Here is a 27,693-nt window from a genome sequence, read left to right on the forward strand (position 1 = left end):
CTTCATTCTGTATTTTCACATAGCCTCAAAGTTGGGGGCTTAACTGGAGACCCTCAACTGGGGTCAAGGTAGATAAACAATGCCTTTCTCTAGGGCTGTCTTTCTGGTGCCCTCCACCGAAGGAGGGGGTTCAAAGTCATCTCCTTTATTTAAAAGAATCAATAAGAATGTCTTCACCCCAGCAAGCACTGAGCAGGGCTTGGCCATAAAAGGCGGGTAGGTAAAGGCAGTCTTGCCCACGAGGGCTCTGCTGCCAGAAGGCAAGTGCAGCCCACCAACCCCCTCGAGCCCCACGACGCTGTTCTTCCACGCTGCACCACCACCACCACGAGGTTATAGAGGAAGGGGCAAGCCTTTGAAGGGGATCCCAAATGCCTACCAAGTGCTCCCTAAAAGGACTGAGCACACTTTTAGCTTGCCTAAAACAGGAAGCTTCAGTAAGAACTGACCTTCCAGCTGTTGAAGTCCTTGCAGAGACCTGCTCACCAAGCACAGAGACAGTAGTGAGGTTCAGGACCTTCAAGAAATAAGGAAGACCGGGTCCGTTTCAAAGGCAGCCCAGCACAGGAGCTCAGAGAAGGGAGCGGCCAGCATCACCGGGAATCTCGGCAGGCGGCGCTCCAGCAGGCACCCAGGACCGCGGGCAGTGATTAGGAAGCTTGTTGGGCACAAGGGGCTTGGAGGGCTGCCCTCAGCAAGGCGGGCCGACCCTCAAGACTCAAGACATCAGCGCAACCCAAAGGAGAAGGACACTCTATGATAGCAGGACTGTGTACATCTGAGCTTTGTCCAGCATTATCCAAATACAAGGGATGATGATTATCTCCCTCCTTTCTCGCAAAGCAACTTTGCAAGTGTTCCACCAGGTCAAAGACTGGAACTCCCCAAGGATCCCCTTGGGGAGTGAAGAGCGGCCTGGAGACTAGGACCAGGCCTCAAGTTCAGGGGTCCTTTCATGGGGCATAAAAAAAAGACTCCCTGCTGCCTGGCAGGGACTACTGAAACCCATACAGTGTCCACAAAAGAGGGCCAGATCCCTTCCTCCTTAGCGCGCTGGGAAAACACAGGCCCGCTCCAAAGCCCAGATCTGCCACCCACTTGCCAGCTGATCCTGGCAAGGCTCAGTTCCTTCGCACTCCGGTTCCTTCTTCTATAAACCGTGCTAATATCACTGCCTGGGGCCAGAATGTAAAGACTAAATATGATGGCGTGTGAAGCTTTAGCCCAGGGCATGCCACACCTTAAGTTCTTAGTCATTTTTCAAGGTTTGCAGACACAAGTGCTACAGACACTGATGGAAAAGATAAAGCCTAAAAGTAGATGTCTGCAAATAGAAAATATTTTTAGCCACTGGAGACTTGAGGCTATTGGAAAGGGACAGCGGATGCCTCCCTTCCTCCTCCTCTCTGCAGCCCCATATAAGGGCCATGGCCCGCCCCTGCTCTAAAAAGCAGAGGTGAGGCCCCCCGCTCCATGGCCAGGCAACACCACACATCTGTTGTGGTTTGCACGGATGCAACCCTACCCTGTGTTCTGGGTTCAGAGAATTCCAAGGAGAGGAAAAGAGAGGAAAGGGTGTGAGCCCAGAGCGGCACACTGCTCAAGTCAAGGTAAGGTGGGTGGAGAGGGAAGGCCAACAGCTCCCTAGACACTTGCTGGTGCAGAGGGAGAGGCACAAAGGGAAATGTCCCCGGCGCGGCTGTTGGCAATCCCCTCTAGTAGCGCCCTGCTTCTCACGAGTGAACGACAGATGGGGATGACCTCATCAGCCCTCCAGAACCAGCTCTCCCTCCAGCTGGGGGACGAGACCACCCTAGGCTAGGATGCAGCCTGGGCGACACCCAGCAAGAAGCTGGGGGACAAGGCCCACCCAGTTGCCCTTGGGGCCACCCTTGCTGCATTTAACCACTCTCCCCTTCTTTGAGGGTGGGCCCCATGCTAGCTGGGGCCAATCAGATGCTCTCATTTGGGAAATTGGAATGGAGAGTCAATTCCTAGTTGGTGGAAGTTCTCTGCTGGATGCTGCAACCGAGGCCAGGGAGCCCTGGGGCTGTGTGGCCCAGGTGACCACACACATACCCAAATAGTGATGGCCAGTCCACCAAAGACAGATGGAGCAGAAGTGCGCTAGTGGACTGGGGGAGGGGGCGCGGCAGAGAAAGCCTGAGATGGGGAGCCGTGAGGGGAGCCAGCAGAAAAACCATCTCTAGCAGGACTCTCTACCTAGGAATCTGATGGCAAAGTGACAGTCCGGAAATACTCCAACTACAAATATCTAAAATTTCAGCACCACCCCTGGACCCTAATAACATCCTGTATTAAAAATATGTGGTCTAAGAAATATCCTCGGCAGCTCCAACCAGGCAAGCTCAGGTTCTAAGTCATTCCGTGACAGTTCATGTCTGCAAACAGAAGACGAGGGGTACCAGGGACCTCTCTAAACGGCAACCCTGCACGCTCTCAGGGATCCTCAGAAAACCCCTCTGTGGATGCAGTGAGTTCTAACTGAATTCAAACGTCCATCCCACTTTACCCGGACGTCGCTCTGTAATGCTGTCCTGAAGCTGTGACACTCACTTCTCTTTGTTGCTGGGTGTTCGGGCCAAACACTCGGGCTCTGCAGGGGCCTGGCCTGAGAGCTGAGAGAGGCCGCAAGGACAGGTCGGCTTATCAAGCTCTACAAACCCTCACCAGTACCGACAAAACAAGGCTCCCCGAAGTGTCCACGTACCGCGGGCCCCGCCTTTTATGAAATTACGAGGCCACTGGTGCCACTCCGGCCCAATGCTTAGATGCTCAGATAAAACGCACCCCCATGTTAGATTACAGAACGTGCTTCCTGACAACAGCTCGACAAAAGCTTACTGTGTTTGTTTTTCTTCTCTGGTAGAGGAGGTGGTTTTTCCGGGTCACCCGTTGATTCAGAAACAGCGAAATCACCCACAAATTCGACAGAGGCTGAGGACCCTCCTTGCTGAAAGGGGAGAATAGCAGCAAAGGGCGTGAAGGGGACGGACGGGCCCGAGGCCGGGTTCTGCGGGTCATCCTCGGAGATGTTGTCGTACTGGGAGGGGTGCCGCCCGTAGGACACCCTGCAGCCCGAGCTGTCCGTGGTCTGGGAGGCTGCACTCCTGCGCTTCTTCTCGGGGAGAGCAGGGGGCATGTCCACCTGCTGTCCTGGGGCCGACGGCCCATCTGGCTGGGGACAGCTGCTGGGTGCTGGAGGCAACTGGAAAGGGCAGCCGAGAAACGGGGACCCAGACTCTCCCAAGGACTCCGGCAACGGGCTGAGGTGACAGGCCACTGGCTGAGGTATCTGGTCTGTGTTAGAGAGGTCTTGCTGAAGGAATTCGTAGTCAGGATCATAGTGATCTGCATTCACGACAGGAAAAACATGACCCGTTAGCCACAAGGCCCCGCAGAAAGCAGCGATCCTACCTAATCCCATTCATTCGTGTGTGACACAAACGTGATTCCTGTCTCATCTCTATGCTGTATTTTATATTCCTCATTCTTCTCCCTGCTGGAAAACGCAAACGTAAGTGGGAAAAGGGCTGTTTGCTACCCTGTTCTTTGTATCTTCCTGTATTTTTTGAATTTATTTTTAAAAAAAGAAAAATCCGTGACCACTGTAGAAAATGTGGCCAAAAAAAAAATCAAGAAAATAAAAATCATCCACAATCCCATAATTTAACTATAATCTGTTTACATTTTAATGTATTTCCATAAAAGTCTTTTTTTCCCTTAGGATTCTTTTTTTTTTTAAAAACCCAACTGAGAAAAATACTGTGTCAGTGGTCTTGGATTTTGTCCATTGATCAATGTATCGTGACTGATGTTATTCCACCAAGCGGATGTACAGCTCCTCAGATTTCCTACCACTGAGTCTCCAGTTTTACCACGACTCCCAGTGATGCTGAGATTAACGTCCTTGTACAGAAATCCTGCTATAAATCTCTGATTAAGATAAAGTCTCGAAGTGGAATGTCTAGCTCACGGGACAGGAACAGCTTAATGCTCTTGAGACTTCCTGCCAAGCTGCCTTTCAGACTTCCCTCCGGCCCCCATGGCACGCATCCCGCGCCAACCAGGAGGTCAGCACACGCTGCTCGCTTGCCTTCACCCTCTGTCAGGGGCTCTCTCCTTCATCTACAGCTCCGAGCACAGATGGCTCTTCATGTTGGCAAAGGGAGTCAAACTGCAAACTGACAGATTAACCATAACAATGGCTACCATCTGAGCATCTCCTATGTGGATGCACATGGTTATTTCATTCAAACTTCCGACCTCCTTGAGAGAGGTGGATATTAGTCCCCTCACTCTACAGATGACAAAACAGACTCTGAATGACTTGGCCAGGGCCGTATGACCAGTGACTGGCCTCCGTGTGACCCCAAAGCAGCCACCAAGAAATGATGAGACAGGAGGTGTGACCAAGATGCCTGGTGCTCACCTAGTGTTTCACAGCTTGTGTTCCGGGAGCACTGGCCGCTGTCCCTGTCCAGAGAGGACAGCTGCTCGTCTGACTTGCTGAGCTTGCCTATGCTGCTGCAGGGGGAGAGGCGGGGCGACTCTCCGCCGTACGAGTGGCTGCCTCCTGAGAGTCGCCTTTGTGTGTAACAGTCCACGTCAAAATCCTCGGGTGGAAAAATAAAAACAAGCCCAAGTCACTTCTGAGAAACGGTGGCAGAGCCCAGGGGAGAGGGATCAGTGCATTGACTTAGAGGAGACTGCCAAGCTCAGAAACTGGTTGGAAAGGCCCATCTTTGATGTAAGCAATAAAAAGCCAAGTCTGTGACTTCCGAGAAAGAAGCCTTTCCGAGTGCTGGGACTGTGAAAAGCGAGGGCCCTGGGGCCAGGCTCAGATGTCCTCGGGAGACACTCCTCAGCTCCAGCCTCTCCACCCCTGCCCCCTCCCCCATGTGGGAACTTCCACCAGGTCCTGTAGTCCTGTCCAGAGAAGGAAGGATCCTCTCATTGCCAGGGGCTGAAGACCACTGGGTTTCTTTTAGCTTCACGATTAAAGTTCCCAAACCCAAAGCCTTCCTCTGCCTTGCCAGATGGGGCTACATTACCTGCCTATTAATTCCAACGGGCAAACTGGAGCCACTGGTGGCTCGACTCATGGGGGCAACGACAGCCACTCGGGTCGGGGATGGAGCTGACTGTCTTTTCTTCGGTGGCAATGCTGGTGGAGGGCTGAAACAGATCAAGAAATCCTATCAAACCGAATGACCCAAACAAAAGCTTTTTAAAAAGGTATTAGGGTATAGAATGTGGGATTCTTTCATTATCAGACACTTTACACCTACTTTTCACACTTTCAACTCCTGTCCCACTCCACCGCTGCCAAAATAAAACCTACCAATGCCAAAAAACCAAAAATCAGAAAAATCCTTTCTTTTCCTTCCATCATAAATTGTACTGAGCCTAAAAGGCTCTCCACTGGGAGTTCTTGGAGCGTGTGGCAAGGGAAGTTACTGGGGCCGGGCTCACGTCCTCCACAGATGCCCTTCCCAAGGAAGATCAAGATTGCAAAGCCTTCCAAAGAGCGAGGGGCTGGGTTCGAAGTTCTTACCCTAATGGCACCATCTTCACTTTCGTTCATCTACCATCCTTTCATCAGATTATATCTTAAGTAGAAGAGGGTGCTAGAAAAATAAAAATTACCTGTTATCAACCACCCGAATGCCAGGTAAGGGGGGCTTGGGGGGTGCGACCTCCTCATCTGTAGAGTCTGGGAGAAGCTCGGCTGACTGGGACAGGCCAGTTGTCTTGTTTAGAATCTCCATCTCTCGATCTGTCAGGGGGAGCTCAGACTGGCTGGAGAATGAGAAGAACTTGGGATTACAGAAGGTTACAGAGCACACATAGGTCCTGGGAGGGGCAGAAGGGCACCAGGGCATGGGAATGATGGGGGGCACCAGGCTGAGAAGCAGGAGCCCTGGACACTATGCCTAGAGCTCCACGGCAGGGATGGGGTTTCGAGTCTGGATTGATCACCAACACACAGCAGGAGCCTGGCCAAGTCCCCCTGACTGCATCTCAGTTTCCTTGTCTATAAGAGGAAACTTCAGACTACATGATCTAAAGGCTCTCTAAATGCTCCAAATTTATGTTTTATATTTTGTCTAAGGACTTGCAGTAGAACTTGTTGCAAGGCCTTAGAACTGTCCACATTGCCCTCACTTTACTTTCTTGATAAAGCTCAAAGTTCTCAAGCCAAATCCCCCAAACCCAACCCTTCAAAGTTCTTTCTAATGATGAAAGGAAGTTGCTCTGGAGAAGCACAGGTGTGGGTCACGTGAACGCTCACATGGTATCCTGAGAGTCACACTGACTGTTAACCTTGAGATCAGGCAACACTTCAAAACGTGGGTGAGCTATACACACTTTAAAGTAATACAGGTACTCGCCCAGAGGTCACTGAGAAAGGAATGCAGGCCTTAAACAGCCTCCCTGCTTGGCTTCCATTCTCTCTCCAATGACTGGAGGGTTTAGTCAGAACTCACCCATCGGGTTTGCAGGCTGGGGAACTGGGTTTCACTGGGCTGGTTGGAGACGGATGCCCCTGCTTCTCGATGGTTAGTCTGACCAGCTCCTAGACCCCACACAAGAGAGAAGTCAGAGGTGCTAAGAAAGCTCCTCGCTGCTTGGTTTTCACCACAAGGTAGGTCACTTGTTTCTCCCCACCACCTCATCTCTTTTTGTGCCTACACATTTTCCGCACACGAGAAATGCAAGTATTATTTGACTTAGATGAGCTGCACGACTTCTCAAAATGTCCCCTACCCTCCAAAGATACCTTCATAGCATGTTGAGAAGTTTCAAATGCATAATGGCACTTCCTCTTAGAAGGGGAAATGACGAACCCCACAGTCTCAAAATGACTAAGTTCAATATACAAATTAAATTCCCGTGGAACCGATTCCCAGTTTGGGGGCAGGGGGGGAGAACTCCTCTTTAGTTCCTAAAAACCACTGCGTTCTATAATGTGCAGGACGCTGCCTATGCTAACGAGCAAACCTCTGGCGTGGGGAAGGTGGTTTCCCAGTGAGCGGGCGCTGGGCGTGGTGGCAGCTGGTATATGACTGGCTGGCATCTTTGTCAACAGACAGAAAGTTAACGGCATATCACTCAGCAGAGACGTGACTTATGAAAATATTTTTTTTATATAGCAAAAAAGAAAAAAGATTAGGACCTACTCTTCCCCCCCCAATTAGAATGTATTTCCCCCCAGTTTGATGGGTTCTGATGATCACAAATCCCTGTGTACGCACCACTCAAAAAATACTGAACATTTCCGTCGCTCTCTGGTCCATCTGCCCACCCCAGTATTGTTTCACTTTTATTTCTTAGATGACTTTTGCCTAGAACTCGATATAAATGGGACCACTACAGTATGCACTCTTCTGCACCCATCGTTCTCTGAATAGCGTTATGGACATCTACTTCCCATGCCACAAAATCCAACCACTGACTGTGGACAGCCCCACGGCTTTTTTTTTTTTTTTTAAAGATTTTTAATTTATTTTTTAACAGAGAGAGAGACAGCGAGAGAGGGAACACAAGCAGGGAGCGTGGGAGAGGGAGAAGCAGGCTTCCCGCCGAGCAGGGAGCCCGATGTGGGACTCGATCCCAGGACCCTGGGATCATGACCTGAGCCAAAGGCAGACGCTTAACGACTGAGCCACCCAGGAGCCCAGCCCCACGGCTTTTGTCTGCTCAAGAGTTGAGCCACACCAGCACAGCTGCTTTTACAACTTTGCATCTCCTACAAACGGAACCAGCCCCGTTACCAGTCCCTCTCACTTCCCCCAGCCTCCACAGCCCTACTCTCTGTCACCATTCTGTTCATCTTCTTTTGCTCAGTATGACAATCCATGTTTTTGTGTGCACCAGTAGTTTGCTCCTTTTCATTGCTGAGCTGTATTCCAACACATGGACAAACCTCCATTTCTTTATCCCTTCTCTTATCCGTTGATGGGCATCTGGAGAGGACCTACTTGTGTAGGGGAGGAGGGTGGTTTCAGCTGCCAGCAAGACTATTTCTAAAGTTACAGAGGAGGCAGCAATGGGCATAAATGAGCAACAGCAACATGTCCCTAAATCAGAATGCAAAGCCTCTCCAAAGTCAAAATGCCACACACCGGAATCACAACGTAGAGAGTATCAACGGAGTTATCCCTAGAGCAAGGATTCTTTCAGAAACACGAAAACTAGAAAAAGGATGAACACACCAAAACTAATACCAAAGAGGAAACTCACAAATGTACACACCAGTGTTCAGTAATCAGAGACTCTCCAGCTTCGATGGTGATAAGACAGAACCTTCCAGACACGGTGGGTGGGAGTAATGCTTTGAACAGCCTTTTTGGATGATCTGTCAGTATGTGTCCAAGTTAAATATCTGTCTTTTTATAATAATTTAGTCCAGGGAAAAGGTCATAGAGGTATGCGAAAAATAAGCTACAAAGGATGGTCATCACGGCATTATATGTAATAGATAAAATTAGACTACTCAATACTCCATAATTGAACAGTTAATACCATGAACTGATTATGCAAATTATGACAGAACCAAACAACAGACCATTATATTGCCAATAAAAAACAAACTAATGAGAATATATGATAGCATGGAAAGACAACATAATACAATGTGAGTCAGAAAAATAGCCCCAGGTGGTACACGGCGTGTGTGTGTGTGTGTGTGTGTGTGTGTGTGTGTGTGTGTGTGTGTGTAGTATGTTCTGGAAATAAAATGGTGGTACACGGCGTGTGTGTGTGTGTGTGTGTGTGTGTGTGTGTGTGTGTGTGTGTGTGTAGTATGTTCTGGAAATAAAATGGAACCAAGAATACATGCCTAGAAAAAAAGTATATACAATGTGAGTCAGAAAAATAGCCCCAGGTGGTACACGGCGTGTGTGTGTGTGTGTGTGTGTGTGTGTGTGTGTGTGTGTGTGTGTGTGTAGTATGTTCTGGAAATAAAATGGAACCAAGAATACATGCCTAGAAAAAAAGTATGGCTATAAAACACCCCTTATTTTCTTGTGCGTGTTTTTTTTTTTTTTTAAAGATTTTTATTTGACAGAGACACAGCGAGAGAGGAAACACAAGCAGAGGGAGTGGGAGAGGGAGAAGGCGGCTTCCCGTGGAGCAGGGAGCCCGACGCGGGGCTCGATCCCAGGACCCTGGGATCATGACCTGAGCCGAAGGCAGACGCTTAACGACTGAGCCACCCAGGCGCCCCTCTTGTGAATGTTCTACAGTGAACACGTATTACTTCTGAAATGCTAATTAAAAAAGAAAATACAACCAAAGGCATACACAGTAAGCCGGAATCAGCGCCACCCTCCCCACCCTGTGACAGCTGATGCCTTTCTTGGAGAAACAGAGAGAAGTAAGATCTCTAAGGGTCAAGTACTAGAAGAAGAAAGGAGAATGTTCATATGTTCCTGTTACCACAATTTAGAAGTTAAATGGGATCTCATGGAAAGTTAAAGACTAGCTACCTAGCTGGTGATTACGGATACGCTAAGACAGAAAGACGGGAGACAAAGTGCTGAGCAGAGACAGCAGGCAGTGGGAGGGTGGGAGAGGCAGCTTGTCAGCAGGCTGCACGGAAGAGCATTACAGAAGCAGAGGGGTCAGAGGGCCAGACCAGAGTGTCCTGGAAGGCGCGCATCCATGCTCCCTCTTCTCTACAGGCAGGGCCAAAGAACAGAGAGAAGTCTGCATACTTGCATCTGCTGACGTACGAAAAAAATTCCACTAATTCTTCACTGATTCACGAGCAATTATAATTAGAATGTCATCTTTCTGGAGAGGCAGCTGTGTGAACTCAACTAGTGAGCGATGGCCCAAGAGTCACGGAATGACGGGCACATATGTGCAGGCGTGCGCCCGAATTCCGACGACGACACGATCACAGTAACCCCCTCGCACTGGCATGCTGGCCTTGGCCTGCAGACAGTGTAAAAGGGGCAGGCAGCTTCCTACCCCCACCAGCCTTCCAGGCCAAACAGTGAGATGGAAGAGAACCCTAAGAAGGTGCACATACCTGGCTCTTGTGCCAACGACCCTAATCTCATTCAAAGCTGACCATCCGTAACTTGGCAGGGGCCCAGCTCCTCCTGCTAACAGGCACGTCAGACTCTGCAGTCCTCGTGAGGCACAGGTTTTGAAAGGACTGGGCAAGGCGGCACCTGTGTCCACGCCGGCAACTGTAAGCCAGACAGCTGCCAGGTCACTGAAAAGCAGTTTCAAAAGCCAAACGGTATTTGGAAAGGTATCTTTCTAAGTGCATCATACTTATTTCGGTGCTCATTTTATTCACACTGAAAATGATCACAGGGATGTTTCCATCTTAAATGACCTTCATCAAGTCAAAGTATGAGCTGTGGTGCTCAAGTAAGAGAAGAACCGTCCCATCTGCTCCCGGCTTCTCCTTGGCACTAAGACAGAGCTCCTGTCTGGCAGGGAAGACACGGGTGGCACGAGAAAGGGCTCCTTACGAGATGTGCCCTCGGGCACTCACATCGTAAGACTCACTGCCATGCTGCCCCCGCCACAAGGACACCACACCATGGCCGACGTCCTCCAGGTTCCCACACGCTGTAACCGAAGTGCGCACCATCCTACAACTGAGGGCCTGCCGCGCCGGCCCCCACCTCATCCCGTCTCCTCGCTGTCTATCCTCTGTCACTCTCTGGCCCTGCGAGAATTCTGGGTTCGGGCCATGACATGGCCCCTCTACCGATGAGCTTGCTCGAAGACAAGTCCTTCACTAAGTACACTGAATGTGGCCACCAGGGGGGACTTCCCTGTACTGAAGCAGCAGAATGAAATCACAGGGCTGTCCAGCTTTTTTATGGTGACAGAAAGGGACCTTCCCACCCACATCCAAAGTGTGAGGGGCGTGAGGCAGCAAGAGAGCAGAGGAAGTGTCCTCCTCCTCCCGCAGTTGGGAACAGGCAGTGCTCCACAGGCAAGGTGGCGAGTGACTCCTGAAGTCAGCTCTCGGGGTTTCGGTCCAGCCACGAAGCCCTGGCTGGCATGCCTCCAACGGTCTAAGGACAAGGCAGCCAGAGGGGACCTCAAATTCAGTGTGGGAGGAAAAAAAATAAGACACAGGTTTGATGAGGGGCACCTGAGTGGCTCAGATGGTTAAGCGTCTGCCTTCGGCTCAGGTCATGATCCCAGGGTCCTGGGATCGAGCCCTGCATCAGGCTCCCTGCTTGGCGGGGAGCCTGCCTCTCCCTCTACTGTTCCCCCTGCTTGTGCTCTCTTTCTCTCTCTCTGTCAAATAAATAAATAAAATCTTCAAAAAAAAAAAAAAGGACAGGTTTGAAGAGGTTAAGTGAAAACCCCAGCAGTCCTGAATGTGAGCTGGAAGGACTAGTAAAAACTCCAGATGTGTTTTGTCTTAGAGAAACTGTGTGACCAAGCAGTAGCGATGAGAATGTTGGCCCTCAGTGGGGTCTCTAAACACCATTTCCCAGCAAAGGGAACCAGGGCTCCTTTAAGGAATGGCTGATTCCAGTTCCATGGTAAGAAACGGACAAGATGCCTTATAACTCAGTAATAAAAAGACAACCCAATTAAAAACTGGGCAAAGGATTCGAACAGACATTTCTCCAAGAAGCACACGAAGAGACTCGACATCATTAGCCCTCAGGGAAGTGCAGACCCAAACCACCGTTGAGACCCCACTTCATGCCCCTGGAGGTGGCTGCATTGAAGAGGCACGTGGGAGCTGCGAGGAGGTGGAGGAGCTAGAGCAGCTGGAAGCCGCAGACGCTGCTGGTGGGGATGTCAGGTGACGCAGCTGCTTTAGAAAACACAAGCTTGAACGCAGAGGTACGGTAGGGCCTGGCACCTGCGCTCCTAGGTGCACAACCAACAGAGAGGAAGATACACGCCCACGTGCAGCTGTGTGCGGGAGAAGTGCTCAGTGTTCACAGCAGCATTACTCCTATTTTGCCAAAAGGTGGAAACTACTCAGACATCCAGATGTCCACAAATAAACAATACGTGGTATATCCACACAATGGAATATTATTTGGCAATAAAAAGAATACATGCTCTAACATGGGTGAAGTCTGAAACCATGACACGGACAGGAGTTGGTCATGAGAGGCCATAGAGGATACGATTCCATTTAGATGAAATGTCCAAAACCGGTGAATCTGTAAGACGGGAAGTACACCGGTGGCCGGTGGATGGAAAGAAACGGAGGAGACAGCAAGTGGGGGACACACAGGTATGAGGTTACCTGAGGTGATGAGAACGTTCTAAAATTGACCGTGGTGATGGCCGTACAACCTGTGAATACACTAAGAAAAAAAAATCACTATATTATACATTGTGAGCAAGCAAATTCTATGGTGTGGGAATTAGATCTCAATAAAGCTGTTTCCCAGCACCGCGTCCAAAGAAAATAAGTATCAGAGGGGCATGGAATATCTTTTCACACCAAAAGGTAAGAGAACTATCGAAGACCTCTAGGGTCATGTCACAGGGAACTCAGGAAACAGCCTAAAGATGTCTTCAGTGGCCCAAGATGGGGCCTGGGCCCCAGGAAGAGTGACAGCCGCAGCGGACGGGAACATGGCCGGCCCAGTCACAGCCATGGGCACAAAATCATATCTGAAAAAGCTCACTTCACTGGTCACGTTAAAGGATGTTAGGAAACACTATTTCGATAACTGGTAAATAAGGGATGGAATTAAGCACTGATCCTGCCTTTTCTCCAAGAATTAGAACTCAGGATAACCACAAATTGACATGGGAAGTCTGCCATTTAAGGGTATCCCAGCTGAGTAATGATGAAAGAATGGCACAAAGAATTAGAATGCCATCATTTTGCAACCCCTAATCAATTAATGGATCTAGGCAATAATCATCAGTGGCTACTAACATCAAAAAGGGAAAGATGCCTCTTGATGGAGGTGCAGGGCGGCACCTAGGGAGGATTCAAAATACGAAAACCCGAACCTGATACAGCCTCTAGTTTTACAGGAAATTCAAGGGACAGAGGAACATACTGAACAACACAGTACAGATGTCATCAGCACAATCCAGAATGTGGGAGACTTTCAGCAGCAGTAACCAACCCCTTCTAAGAAAACAAATAAGTTGCAAGGACAAAAACACAGAGAAAAGGGATCTTTAGACACAACTGATGAACTAGTAAGTGTATGAGCTTTAATTTTTTTTAAATTTTATTTATTTATTGGAGAGAGAGAGAGCGAGAGAGAGCGAGAGAGAGAGAGAGAGAGAGAGAGATGGGAGAGCAGAGAGGGAGAGGAAGGAGCAGACTCCCCACTGAGCAGAGAGCCTGACTTGGGACTCTATCCCACGACCCTGAGATCATGACCCAAGCCAAAGGCAGACGCTTAACTGCCTGAGCCACCCAGGCACCCCTTTATTATGTAGAAAACTACACACTGCGTGCAGGCCAGGTCCAGGCCAGGGCTTGCTTTCTGGAAGGCCCTCAAGGTAAGAATGCTTTGTTAAGGGAGCACCAGGGTGGCTCCGCTGGTTAAGGGTCTGGCTCTTGATTCCGGTTCAGGTCACGATCTCAGGATCCTGGATCAAGCCCCCCGGCCCCCCCTTCAGGCTCCATGCTCGGCAGGCAGGGAGTCTGCTGCTGGCCTCCTCCCTCTGCCTCTCCCCCCACTCATTCTCTCTCTCTCTAATAAATAAAATCTTTTAAAAATTAAAATAATCAAACAAACAACTAAGAATATGCAACAGAGACCAATATGCAGCAGAAATCACCTGTAGCCTGAGAGGCTTCAAATATTTACTACCTGGCCCCTCACAGAAAAAGCTTGCCTTGTCCTAGCGCTATGCACTAAGGCATTTACAGATGAAAGGACAGACGTCTGGGGTTTGCTTCCCATGACGCAGGGGAGGGGGCAGACGTACAGAAGAACACTGGCTGTGAGCAGACAACTGTGGAAGCTCTCTGACGGGGCTTCACTGTACTGTTTTTTTCTTTGAAAATGTTTTAAGTTTTTCATCAAAAAAGGTAAAATAGGCTGAATGAGGAATAAAAGAGATGGCTTATTTGAGATGTCAGTGTGCCAGAGACAGCTAGTTGCCCCATGCTACCTGTTCTTCCTTATTAGAATTTCAGCTGGGCATGCGACCAAATTCTGGTCAATAAAATGTGAGTTCTGTGAGGCCTTTGAGGAAGCATCCTTAAATGGAGAAGGCACACCCTCTTACTCTCTCTTCTTCCTCGTGGCTGGAATGTAGTCATGATGGATGGAGACTGAGCAGTCATTCTGGACCATGAGGTGGAATCCATGTGCTAAGGATGGCAGGAAAGCAAGAGGGGAGAAGACCACATCCCTGACCACTGTATGAAAATGTCATTAGCCTCTGACTGCCTATCTATGAACTTCTCGTACATGAAGGAGAAATAAAGTAGAAATAAAGTTTTATCTTTTAAAAACCAGTATTATTTTGGATTTTCTTATAGTCAAACCTAATCCTAACTGATACAGTCAGAAAAATATTTCTTTCAAAATATTCTTGTTGTAAGTGAAAACTGATAAAGGGAAACCTCACTAAAGTGGAGCTGGGAGGCCAGAAAGGGGACCCACACCACTGCCATCAATCCCAGGAAGAACCATCACTTAGAGACCCCAGCAGAGGCCCCCGCCACAGGAGGGAATCATGACTACAGACCCAACAGGGAAGGATGGACACTCCTTCTCCGACAAGAAATCCACGCCCCCAGCAACTCAGCCAGTGAGGAACCACCCTCGCCCTGAACTCCTGCTTTTCTCCAGTGGACTTTGGTTTAGGACAGCCCCTCCCAACCTCTTCTTCCTTCTCCATAAAACCACGCTCCTCTCCTTTCTTTGTTGGACTTGCCTGTGGTTTTGCTGTAGCTTGCATATCCCAAATTGCAAGTCTCTGCTATTCCCAAATAAACCCATTTTGCTGGTAAAATAACTGGCTGTTTTATTTTTTAGGTTAACATATACGAAGGGAGTCTGGCATGGTACACAAGCCCAATTTTGGGTGGTAATGGTTAAATGACAGAACTGCAGGTATTCCACATTTTCCCCCAAGGCTGTCTGCATGAGAAGGTTTAAGAAATAAAAGTGTGAGTGTAAATGGTGTGTGGTGGGGGGGGGGGGGCGGGGAGGAAGCTGGAGGTCAGGGGAAGAGGCTCTAGGTCTGAGAACCAACATCCCTGGAAGGTCTGCAAAGAGGGCAAAGCGGAGCCCAGGGAGGTGGGTAAGAGACTGTGCAACTGAGGTAAGAAGAGAGGCTGACATTTAGACGGCAAAGGTGGGGACAGCTGGGGCGCTGGGTGCAAAAGGACAACCCGGGTTACTCGCTGGAGCCTGAGGACCTGGCTCCCAACAGCCAGGCGCTCGGGGAAGTTAGGGCCTTCACATTCCTTCCTTGGGGAGTCACCATCCTCTCTGAACTTCAGGGCCCGTGAGTAGAGCACCTGCCTGGGCCAGATCAGATAGTAACAGGTCTGTCTTGACATGAGATAACTGGAGAAGAGCCACCACCACTGTCAAGAATTGCTAAATGTGAGCCATCCTGGGTATGAACGTTTCTATGGTTAATAGTACTTACTCACAGTTTACTGGGCACCTCGCACTTACCAGGTACTTTATATATATTATCTTACTTAATCTTTCTTCAGTTCTTCAGAGTAAATATTGTAAAACCTACTTGAAACTCACAGAAGTAACTTGCCCAAGGCTACAGAGCTAACAAGTGACATTTATGCAGGCCTTTAAATAATAAATGGTACTAAACAAAGTAATCCTGTTTTAAAACACTTCAACCTTTCAAAAAAAAGAATTCCATTTACCAACTGAATGAGTTACTTGAAAGACGGTGACTCAGTTTAAAGGAACGTGCCAACATTTCTCCTACAAGTGGGATGACGACATCCTCACAAATCTGTTTTACTTCTGCAGGGCCCTGTCCTTCCCAGCCAACTGAGGCTCACACAGCACCAGGACACAGGCTTATAAGGGGTGCTCAGCCTGATGGGGACACCGGGAGAGCAGCTGGAGGCCAGCCGGTGTGGAGGCAGGCTCACGGTTGGCCCCTCACGTGGGAGGCGGCTGAGGGTGACGGGGGGGAGCACAGGGCCTGGCGTCCAGCAGGCCTGGGTGCAAGGCGCGACCTTACCCCCGACAACTGTCTGCCCGAGCCTGTCCCCACACCTGTGCAGGGGCAATTGCGCCCACCTTCAGAGCTGTTATGAGCATGAGGAGGGAAAAAGTGTCAGCTATTGTTACTATGAGGCCCCAACAGCCCAGTGTCTGGACTGATTCCAACTACTAAAAGCTTCCAAGAATAGGCCAACTCCTGCACACCCCTCTGGCTTTGGCCTGTCTCTCAGGGAAGAGTCTCAGACCACCCTGAAAAAGGAAGGTCACCCAAACAGCCAAGGAAGGCCACGTGCCATTTTTGTTTTACAACCCTCGTCCCAGTTATAATTACAGATTACAAACTCTGTTGTCCTTTTCCCTCTTTCAATTATAAGCGGCATCGGGTCCGGGACGGTACCAGTTTTAATGCCATCACACCATCTGGCACACAGGTGCATCTCCATAAATGCTTCCTGAGTAAATGAGATGGAACTGAATTCACAGAGCTCATCACCTAGAGAGTCTTCGTTCTGGGTCAAGTATTTTAAAAACAACTGAGAAAAAATTGTTTCCAGACATGTATGGGTTCGTAATCTGTCAGTTTCTCTCTCTCCCCCTCTCTCTCACTGGTCAATTTGAAAACTCAGAGACATGTTTCTTTCAGACATGTCTTTCAATGGACACCATGGTGCTTTAATGATTCCATAATGGAAACTGGCTTGGGAACGTGAGAAAGCTCTACACACAGAAACTCCATCTCGTCTGTTTTGGGCATTCTAACTTGTTTCGAACATCTCATTACAATCTGGCAGAAGGAAACCTGAACAATGTCACCTGCAGAATAACAATTTTCAATAACAACATTTCCAGAAGCCTGGACAGGAAGAGCTAGGGGGGATGAGCCAGAACTCTACACACTCTGCTGATGAAGTGTGGACCCAGGTCACGTCTCATTCGGCCCTGCCGACCTCGAAGAGCTGCAGGGAAGATCGAATGGGATAATGCGTATGACTGTACTCCAAAATCCAGAAAGTGACAAAGGTCTGGCATGACAGCCACTCTGGGCTATATATATGCTTAAGTCTCACTGGCGAAAACAGAGGATATAGGACCGAATAAATTTTGGGGAATGAAGAGAACCTGGAGCCATCAGAGGAGACTTGGTGCCACCCAGCCACGCCTCCCTCTAAATGAACTCCACGAGGCCTGAGCAGACACGGCAGCTACTGACCTGGCGCAGGAGGCAGGGAGCCACCAAGACTTCCCCAATTGACACAATTCATTCTGGAGCAATTCATAACGTTAAGCAATGCTTTCTTAGCCTTCCCCCTGTAAGTTTTTACCACGTAGGGGGTCCTTAGTCTACTCTCCAGAACTTCCGGGGGATGGCAATCCAAGGAGACAGCTTTTAGGAATCTGACAGCATGGCTGAGTGGAGAAGGAATTTTTTACGTACCTCAGCTACAGTTTTGGACTGAAGGGGGTAGAAAGGAGGATGACACAGCTGTTTTGTTTTTTTTTAATTCCCCCAAGCCAAGAGATTACTTTCTAAAGCATATACCTAGCACCACAAAATTAGTAAAAAACAGCAGCTAAAGTCTGAGTGCTTAGTATGTGCCTGGCTTTGTTCTACAAGCTTTGTATGTAGAAACTAATACTTCCCACAACCCTAGGATATATGGCACTATTATTATACCCATTTTATAGATGAGTTAATTAAGGTACAGAGCCTTTGATTGAGCAAACTGCTCAAGTTCACAGACTAGTAAGTAGTGAACTTGGGATTCAAACCCAGCCAGGTCCCCGACTAGCCCTCTTTCCACTACATAATATGGCCTCACAAAATAGCAGGGTCTCTACTTCCCCACTGCTCACAGCCCTAATCCTGACCCAAAGGCCCTCACCCACTTCCATTGCTTATATTGCTTATATTCTGCCTTGCTCCTCACCCACTAGGACTTATTGTCTCTAAATCAGAGTCTGTCCCACGGACCCCAATTCCAGACCCTCTATGGCCTTCGCCTCCTACCTTAACTATGACTCACAATTTCCCGTCACGTTGTTTCCGACTTCCCTGGCTAGTAAAGTCACAGACTGTGTCAAGGATTTCCAATCCAGACGGCTTCATTTCTTACTCATTTCAATCCCCCTTCTCTACCAAGAATCCCAGAAGTTCTTATAACATGAAAAGGTAGAGATTGACTTGCTGAGAATTTTGCTAAGTCAGTGCACATTCCTCTGCATTTTGTCTAGCCGGCAAGCATGCACAGCCCGGGCTGTAATATAAAGACTCACTGAAGATTTAATACGTGCTCCATAAAGGCTGATTGCTTCTGGCAGCTTTTCCAGCTATGGAGATGAGCACTCCAAAGGCTTCTACTGCCGTGAGAGCCATTTGTACCAGAGAGAAATAAATGGCTATGGGACAGAGCAGCGCACCCACACCAGAGATGCTGGAAGACATTCATTCTAATGTGTCCAGTTCGCGAACAAGGTTTTGTGTAACAGACGCCCAGCAGGGAGGCTGCCTGGCGCCTGCATCCTACCTTCACTCCGTCCAACACAGCCTTGATGACCCCCTTCACGGTTGTCACTGTCTCTTTATCTTCTGAGTTCACACCTTCTAGCATCACTTGGTCAGACCAACGGATGAGGTTGGCGAGACTTTGGTACACTCGGCTATAGCAGGAGGAGAGGGCTGAGCTAGGGGGAAGAGAAGAGTTTGTAAAGAAAGTTAAAACATCTAAAGCATGACCATCACCTGAAGCAACTGTTTAGTACAGAACCAGTTTCTCGGTGATGAGGGCATGTTCCTCAATCTTTCTGTAAGAGCCACACCCCCTTTCTGATAACACATCCCCCCACCCCCCCGAACCTACGCCCTTACATCCCACAAACACTGTACAGAGCTTTATATTCTAGTCTTGTTCTAAAATTTTTTTTCATTTCCCAAATAGAACATATAAAAATTCCATCATGATAGTTTTTATACTCCTTCAAACTTCACACCCCCTGCAAGATTCTGGCCTCTGTCAAGGAATGCCCCATCTTCCGCTCCTCCTTGCTGCTAATCATTGGTCAAAGCACCGTACACTTCTTGTTTTCGATCAGACTAACATGGTAAATGTGTCACAAGGAGCCAACAGGTTTGCAGAATTTTAGCAGGCAGGATCCTTTCGCGAAACAGCCTCTAAACACGAGCTCTGACAGATCTATAACTCACTAGAAGTCCTTCTAACACGGGCTCGGCTTCATCATCCTCTGCACTAACTTCATGGAGCAGTGCACTAATGAAGAGCATTTCAAGATGACAGCTGAGAGGAAAGGAGGCCTGTGGCGGGGGAGACGTCGACTGCACACCATGATGCCCACACGCGCAGAGTTGCAAGGCCTGGAGACTTCTGGATGCCTCAGTGACTGGGGAAGGGAGGCCCAAATGTAGACTTTTTAGATCCCCTACACATTTTTAAGTAACTAGAGATAATTTTCTCTAGGAATTATGGAAAGGATTATTTTTCCATTTTAAATATTATGGATTATAAGAGAAGAAGAGCAAAATTATGGAAAATTTTCGGGATGTCCCTTCCTCCACTCAAAAAAAAGGGGGGGGGGAGAAAAAGAATGAGGTAGACATTTAGGAGCCAAAGACAGAATTCTGAGAAAAAGATATAATATTGTAAAATATGATTAAAACAGGTTCTAAAAGGGCGCCTGGGTGGCTCAGTCAGTTAAGCGTCTGCCTTCGGCTCAGGTCACGATCCCAGGGTCCTGGGATCGAGCCCCGCATCAGGCTCCCTGCTCAGTTGGGAGCCTGCTTCTCCCTCTCTCCTCTGCCCCCCTCCTCCCCGGCCCCGCCTGGTGCTTCCACACTCTCTCAAATAAACAAATAAACAAAATCTAAAAAAAAAAAAAAAAAACAGGTTCTAAAAACAAACCTATTTAAAACAAAAACCTGAACCAAACAATGCTCTGGTGAGAAGTTCTTCAAAATCAGGTAAGGAGGAAAAAACTTTTCCAGGACGTCTACGGTTTCCATGCAGCCAGCCATTCCGCTCTGTGCATGTTCCAACAGGAGAAACAGAACAGTCTGAAAGAATGAAAGCCAACTCCTCGAGTCCCATGAGAAACAAGAACAGTTTACCAAAGGGGACCCAAGAGAGCCAGGGCTTGGCTGCCTCACGGAGTAACAGGAGGGACAAGTACTTGGTGTTGGACCCACTCTCTTGGGAAGGAGGGTCAAGGGAGGGAGACAAGAACTCAGTCTTCCCTGGGGGCCGGATGGGGAGGTGGCGCCATCCTGCGGGGGTGGGGGGTGCACTGCTAGCACCCTCACCACCCCCCTTCAGGCAGGGCCAGGTGAGGCCTCTGTGAACAAAGACTGCCGCCTTCTGCCAAAGCGCCCGTGGGGGATTCCACCAAAGTGCCAATCACACTGTTGAATTACTGGCAAGGATTAGCTGAAAAGGAGGCGGGGAGACATTTCTCTGTAATACTGAATTTCTACCTGCACTGAATGGTAATGCTTCCCTGAAAGCACCCGAAGAAGCCGGCAACTGTGGCCACCCTTCACAGTATTACCTTGGAAGCAGAATATTCCTGTATCAGGGGCTAAGACATTAAGAAAGAAAGAAGGGTCCTGGATTGTGACAGTGTCCACTGGACCAGTGGCTGGTGTGTTTCTGAAATGCAGTGAAGCCATCAACACCGAAGGCAAGCAGAGGTCTTGTTCTCAAACACCTCCGGACGTTCCACCGCGCGGGAGAAGCCTCCCCGCACTGCTCACACTCGGCGGCCCAGCTGCTTGTTCTAAGGCCAGCCCCCCACTGGGCCAGCACCCTAGGGGAGGGCGACCAAGAGCCCCCCAGCTAGGACCCAACCCACAGAGACAGCTCCGAGCAGAAGACAGGAAAACACGTTCCCAGCTTATAAACTGCACTGGGAGGATGAGAGGATGGAAGGAGTCGAAGAGGAAACTTCGAGGCGGAGATACCAGGGTGACCAAGAAAAATATCAGTTGGCTTTGTAAGAATTTCAGGAGGAAAAGTCCTGGAAGTGGTATTAGCCAAAGGACTACCAGAGGAAAGAGTCATCGCGCCTTATGGCCACATCCAGGTGTTTGCTTCCCTCTAGGAAATTGTTCTAGACATTTTACTGCTAGTGTGTCAACTACAAAATAGCTACAGAACATCCCCATAGACAAAAAATGCCCCCAAACCACTGTGCTATGGCTTGATCCATTCTCGACTCCCCCTGAGAGGCTCAGCGCCTGAGCCCCGACTCCCCACGGCCCCTCGGTCCATGCCCCAGAGCTGCCACACTCTCCACCCCCGTTGGGAGCACCCTGTGCCCTGCCGGCCTAAGGCCCTTCCTTGGCTTTCCTTCTCCCCTGCCCCGACGGCCAATCCAATGCCTACCCTTCCCTCAGGCCCCACCCCAGCATCTCCTGCTCCGGGAGGTTTAACTGGACCATAGGGCTCTCCTCCAACTCTCCGTCCTTCAAATCCCAAAAGAGCTTCCATTCGGTACCATAAAATTAGTGCCTTACCACACGTGGGGAAGTTGATTTTTTCCACTAGATTCTAATTCTTCCATGGTAGGGACCATCTCATGAGTAGAGGTGGAGAACAGTGCTTAAAAAGCTGTCTACACATCTGGCCCGAGCATCCTGTGAGGCACAGTCCCTCAAAGGAGAACAACGCTGGGCCTTCTATGAGCTGGGCTCAGGGCTAACTACCAGGGAGATGCAGTCCTCCTCTGGGACAGCAGCAAGGCCCGGACAAGTGAAGACAGTAGCAGGGCACAGCCATACCACTGTTTTATCCTCCGCCACCAACTGGCCCAAAGGGCACAATCTGCAGGGGTCAGCTGAGACTCCAGGGCGGAAGTCCCAGGGCAGAGAGCTTCTTGGAAATAAAGATGCTGTTTGCACTATCTCCCAGAAGAAGAAAACTATGCACTTCACTGCCAAGTTCTGAAAGTGGTTCATAAAAGCTCAGTCTCACGAGGCTGTATGAACGTTAAACCATCTCAAGGAACTGAAAACAGAGATGAGTTTATCCTGAGCAGGTACCAGAAAGAAACACAAAGCCAGCAGGCAACTGACAGCCTCTCAAAGGAAAAGCGCCTGCTAGGCTCTCACTTTAAGATTACATTTAATATTCCTTTCCTTTCTGTACTTAACAATAGATATAGGGGCAAGGTGTTCCCAACCTTTAGGGGGAAAATGCACTCTAGCAATAAAAGCATTCCTCCACAAAAGCTCCCTGGGACGAAGATGGACTCCACCCCACATACTTGGCTTCCAGTGACTCCAGGCGCTGTCTGGGAGATCCTGGCTTGACACAGTTAAATGTCTCATTAATCCATGCTCTAATGGGATTCTTTTCTACCTCTTTTGGCCTAATCGGCTAAGCAGTCAAGGTCTCTACCAGGTTAGATATTAGTAAGATTTAATGCTGCAATAAACCCAAGGAAGGGTGCGAGATATGTGTCCAAATCTTAATGTGATTATTGCCAATGACCTAAGGCAAAGAAACAATCACAGACTTACCCTGTGGCTATATCGCTAGCAAGGGGAGAGATCTCCCTCAGTGTCAAGGCCTCATGAGCAACATCAACCTCAACCTTGGGAGAGCATCAAGTCACAGCTATAGGACTCCTTTCCCTCCCAACACTCTCCCCTATTTCTAGAAGCCCTGAGTTTACAGTGCCCCCAAACCAAGATGCCCGTAGGCCTCCCTTGCTCTGACACAGCCAAGGACTTCAGGGCAACTCACCTGTGTTGAATTCGAGGATCACTCTGCACCAGGGGTAAGATGGCCTCCAGCACCTTGCTGGCTGACCCTGGAAGCATCTCCAGCACCTTCTTATCAATAGCCATTTTGTCCACAATGGTCTTAAAGTAGCGCAAGGCACTAACAACTTCCTTCTCTTTCTCTTCCAGCCAGCTCAGGTTCTGAAAGGAAATGTTAAGCATAAGGAGGGAGGAGAGAGATTAACGGGAGCTATTTTGAAAAAAATAAAGTACGATTTCCTATAAACTAGCTTGAGACTGATGCAAACAGAAAAAGCTTCTTGCTGCAGAAACCAAGCCAAATTACTCTCTAAGGATTGCAAACAGGATACAGAGGTTAGGCTTGAAGGAAGGAGAAGGGAGCGTGGACCAAGGAAGTTCACTGAGATACTCCTGAATTCCCTTCCTCGTACAGACTGATGTGGCCTGAGGTCTTGAAAATTGCTTCTCTTTCTCTACCACACTGAGATGGCACCGCTAATCTCATGAAGCCTAGGGAGGACTAATTTGCTGATGGCTGTAGGAAGCTTAGAGAACCAACAGTTAGGTCTCATCATGGTGCATATCTATCCAGTAAATCAAATCAAGAGATCCCAGGCCTTTCAAAGATCTGAGGGACTGTGTAAGACAGGCAGAGGCATTTGTGTTCAAAACCCATTTCTCCAGGACCCCTCACTAGATCCCCACATTCAACCCAAAGATGCAGCCCCCTCTCAATGAAATGACATGGCTCTCTCAAAGGGTCTGGAAACCCCAGGGTTAGAAGGGGTGGATGCTCGGGGGTGAAAAGGCAAAGAAGCTCGAGCAGGTGGTAATGGTTCAATCACTACTCGTGCGGCAAATGCGAACAGCATTCATAGTCCTTCTGCGCCCGAAGAAAGCCCAGCTGGGAGGAAAATAACACACAGAGCCCTACACTTACCAGCATTCAAATTCTCATGCCCAAATCTTTTCTCTGTGACTACAGGGTATCCCGAATCCACAGTCAGTGGGCACATACACCCCTCGGTTCCTTTCCCCAACCTCTCTCTCTATTGGCCCTAATGTCAGCGACCCGGGTCCCAGCTGGCTGGCAGGGAAGGGAGATCAAGGACGACCTATAAAACGGATACCCTACCCAAGTGAAACTGATTACATGTCCAGTGCAAATTAAGATCCCTGTATATGAGGAAAACTGCCACCTGTGGGCTCTTTGGGGTCCAGCGAATACATAAATAGAAGTGACCAAGGGCAAGAAGAACATTCTAGAAAAAGTTGATTTAAACAATAATCTATAAATAGATAAATGGTATGTAATAAGAAGTGATTACGATTCTGAACACTAGCTCTTCTTAAACGATGGGGAAATGTCAGTTTAAATTTATTTAAATTGCCATGTTTAATGCGTGGGAATATCAAAAGACAAACACACAAATGGGATCAAGAAGTAAATAGCTTCTTTGGTCAGGCAACTTCCGAAGACCCGATTCACTTTCTCTCAATGGGATACTTCCCCAAAGGTGGTCTATAGACCCCAAAGATGAGGTTCTCTAAGTGGGCGGGGGAGCACCTCTTCCCCACCCCCATCACTGGCCAAATACCTTTTCTCTGTTTTTTACGACTAGACACATTTATTTACTTTTTCCAAGAAGCCAAGCTCTTGTTTCCCATCTCATGGACAACAGTGTTCTGCTCTGCCATCACCCGCCGGGGCCAGGAAGAACGTGACTATGAAGGAATCATACCCAGACATCAATGTGACTGAAACCCCAGCTGGCCAGAGGACCCTGACCGCAGCCCTGCCATCTCAGCACATCAGGATGTGTCTGGAGCCAGGGATGATGAAAGATGGGGAAGAAGCAGGAAACACTGTAAGAAAATGTGTCATCAGGTTTGCTAGGGAGACGGGGGCTGACCTGGAGATGGGGGGAACCCAAAAGGGGCAGGAAGGCACTTCTGAGCACAAAGAATCTTCCTGTCATTTGCAGAGAGATCAAATGAGCCACTGAAGAGCCAGGCTGCCCTGGGCTCCTACTAAAGGAGCCGACAATTTAGCAGCATCAGGTTTCATCCATTAACCCTCCAGCAAACCGCACTCCCAGAATCAATTGTCCGTTCACAGTCCCTCTGCTCCCGAACAGCTTTGGCCGTTCAACTTTGGCATCTTGCAAGTACAGCCAGCAGTCGAAGAGTTTACAGAGAGACACCTAGATGGGAGCACGTGCTAGAACTGGGAGCCCAAAACCTTAGCTCTGCTGAAGTTGCCCGGGTGTACTGGGGCATCCCCTCCCGCCGTCCACAAACCTGGAAACTACCTGAGGGTCGTGGTGCTGGGGCAGGGCCTAGACCCGAAGCCACTGCGGGGCTCGGGGACCACTGGCTTCAGGATCCTCATCTGCAAAACGGGGAGGCTAATACCTAACCTGGGTAATCGAAAGGGCCTGATGTGGGGAAGTGAATGAGAAAGCACATGGAAGTAGTTCACAAAATAAAACCAGATTCTGATGGAGAAAACTTGGGCCAGAGCCCAAACTCTGTACATGAGGAATAATAAAAGCTTTTGCACGCAGTTATGGTGAGGAGTAAATAGGATGTGCAATCACCCAGGGCAGGGCCTGGGCAAAGAGAGACCTTCAGGGAGCTGCAGATCAATCTGAATCTGGGATCTACGGAGCTGCAGTTTCCCGTGTATTTAAATAGGGACTGCTGGGGCACCTGGCTGGCCCGAACAGTAGAGCACATGACTTGTGATCTCAGGGTCATGAGTTCAAGCCCCACACTGGAGGTGGAACCTACTTAAATTAAAAAAAATAAATAAATAAACAGGGAATGCCATGCATATAAACTGGGACTAAAATGAGAACATATATGGAAATATCCTCTAAGAGGTAAGAGAGCTAATAAGTAATCAATAATGATGAGAGCAAATGACAGTTGTATTTTCAGATTTCTCCGACAGCATCTTCTAAGTTCACACGTGTTGGCAGATTCCCCAAGATTTCCAGTTCTGCCTGTGGGCTTCTACTAAACAGGAGGTTGGTACTCACATGGTCTCGGGCAGCTCACTTGGGGCAGAGCAGAGTAATTCAACCCTTCTTAAAGGGTGACAACCAACAACCGGAGTAACATTCTTCCCTGGGTAAAAATCATACCTACAGTCCCCTGCTACAGCACGGGTTCTCAGCTGTGGCTCTGCCATCTTGGGGTGGATAATTCTCGCTGCAGGGAGGGCTGTCCTGTGTAGGATGTTCACCAGCATCCCCGGCTTCTACCCACCAGATCCAGTAGCACCTGCTTCACCTTCCTAGTGGTGACAACCAAAAATGTCTCCAGACATTGCCAATGTCCCCTGGAATTTGTGGGAACCCACACTGAGTGAAGGACACTTTCGCACTGAATGTCCCCCCACGACCTCTCTTGGGAGTGATGAAGAAAGGGGGGGAAGCTCCAAGAACTGAGTGGCTGAGACAGTCTCTTACCAGAGCTAACTAGCAGAACACGGTTGTTCTAAGTCGCTTTACTCTGGGCTGCCTGCGCTGTGCTACACGGCCACGGACACTCGGCTTGGGGTTTTTGTTTTGTTTTTTTAACCAAACTCAGCTCCAAGAGATTGTTAAACAGACTGAACCAGAAAGTAACTATGGTGCACACCAAATCTTCTACTTTCCTACTCTGCAGTCTGGGATTTCATCAATCTGGCAAACACTGAACATTTTGAGTCTTCTTCTTCAGCCTCTTTTTGCTAAGAGATGAGGCAGGCCTGGTAAGCACTTGGATGGGAGGGAAAAGGGTTATTCGACAAAAGACTCTTGGACTTCAGACTTTAATGTTCTCCACTTTTAACTAGAATTTTAGGATATTCTGCTGGTCAAAATAAAAACAAAAACAGAGGTACACTACAAAATTCAAGAATTCTGCGCTTATGTAACAGGGCAGTGTTTGCCGGTGGCGGTCAACTGATGGCCGTGACAAGACCACGCTGCGGACAATCCCTGGAGCATGAGGATGTATCTCTCTACAGGCTTCTTTTGATTTTACATTGCTAAGGTTAATTTTGTTTTTCTGTTTCGTTGTGTGAGAGTTACCACTTGGATTTGTGGGACACTCCAACATAAATTCTGGCTTTCATAAAGAGGAAACATTAGTGTCCCGAGGGTATTGAGTTGGGTGTCAGACAGCCTGAGCTCAAGTCAGCTTCACTGCCTCTTCCTGCGTGATGGTGGCTAATGCTTCCTACCTCTACAGCCTCAGTTTCCGCTTCTGCAAAATAAGTTTCCACCTCCCAGGGCTGTTACGAGTGTTCAGTAAGAGAGTAAGTAAGCGCAAAGCACTGAGCACGCACGAGGCTAAGGAAAGTCTGGATAAATGTTAGCAGCACAAAAGGTGTCCCTGGTTCTGAGCGCTCTCACCACACTGAGTACTGCCAGATGTCTAACACAGCACCTTTTACTGCAGATGCTCCTCCCTGTCCTAACTATTCAGATCGCCTGAGCAACTCAAGGAACGAAGAGCCAGTCTTGGGAGATGAGACTCACCCACTTCCCCCAGAACCCACTCAACCCAAGCGGCACACCCAAACCAACCCCAGAAAGGACCCCCAAGCTTCCGTCGTGGAGTGTGCGCCCTCTCCAAAGACCAGAGAGGCTTGGATAAACTCTTAATTTTACCCAAGGCCCCTTGGACTGTTTCCTGAACAGTGAAACCCACAGTCGCCACCCAACTGAACACAAGGATATTGTAATAGATTTTTCTTTCCATCCCCAAAACAATGGCCCA

General features: G+C 48.9%; 1 protein-coding gene across 3 annotated transcripts in view; it reads right to left on the bottom strand.

Annotated features, from left to right (window-relative positions):
- Positions 1–27,693, bottom strand: part of RAPGEF1 (Rap guanine nucleotide exchange factor 1) — a 136,772-nt gene that overhangs the window by 39,188 nt on the left and 69,891 nt on the right. For all 3 annotated transcript variants that reach the window (XM_088018861.1, XM_088018863.1, XM_088018862.1), the window contains 7 exons: positions 22,922–23,100; positions 18,692–18,848; positions 6,513–6,601; positions 5,671–5,823; positions 5,076–5,199; positions 4,454–4,637; positions 2,866–3,372 (listed from right to left, as the gene is read on the bottom strand). In XM_088018861.1, coding sequence (XP_087874987.1) covers positions 2,866–3,372; positions 4,454–4,637; positions 5,076–5,199; positions 5,671–5,823; positions 6,513–6,601; positions 18,692–18,848; positions 22,922–23,100 — 1,393 coding nt within the window. The remainder of the gene's footprint in view (positions 1–2,865; positions 3,373–4,453; positions 4,638–5,075; positions 5,200–5,670; positions 5,824–6,512; positions 6,602–18,691; positions 18,849–22,921; positions 23,101–27,693) is intronic.

Source organism: Eumetopias jubatus, unplaced genomic scaffold, assembly GCF_037043125.1.
Source record: "Eumetopias jubatus isolate StellerSeaLion01/CBP00866 unplaced genomic scaffold, mEumJub1_p1.0 scaffold_15, whole genome shotgun sequence".
Lineage (NCBI taxonomy): Eukaryota > Metazoa > Chordata > Mammalia > Carnivora > Otariidae > Eumetopias > Eumetopias jubatus.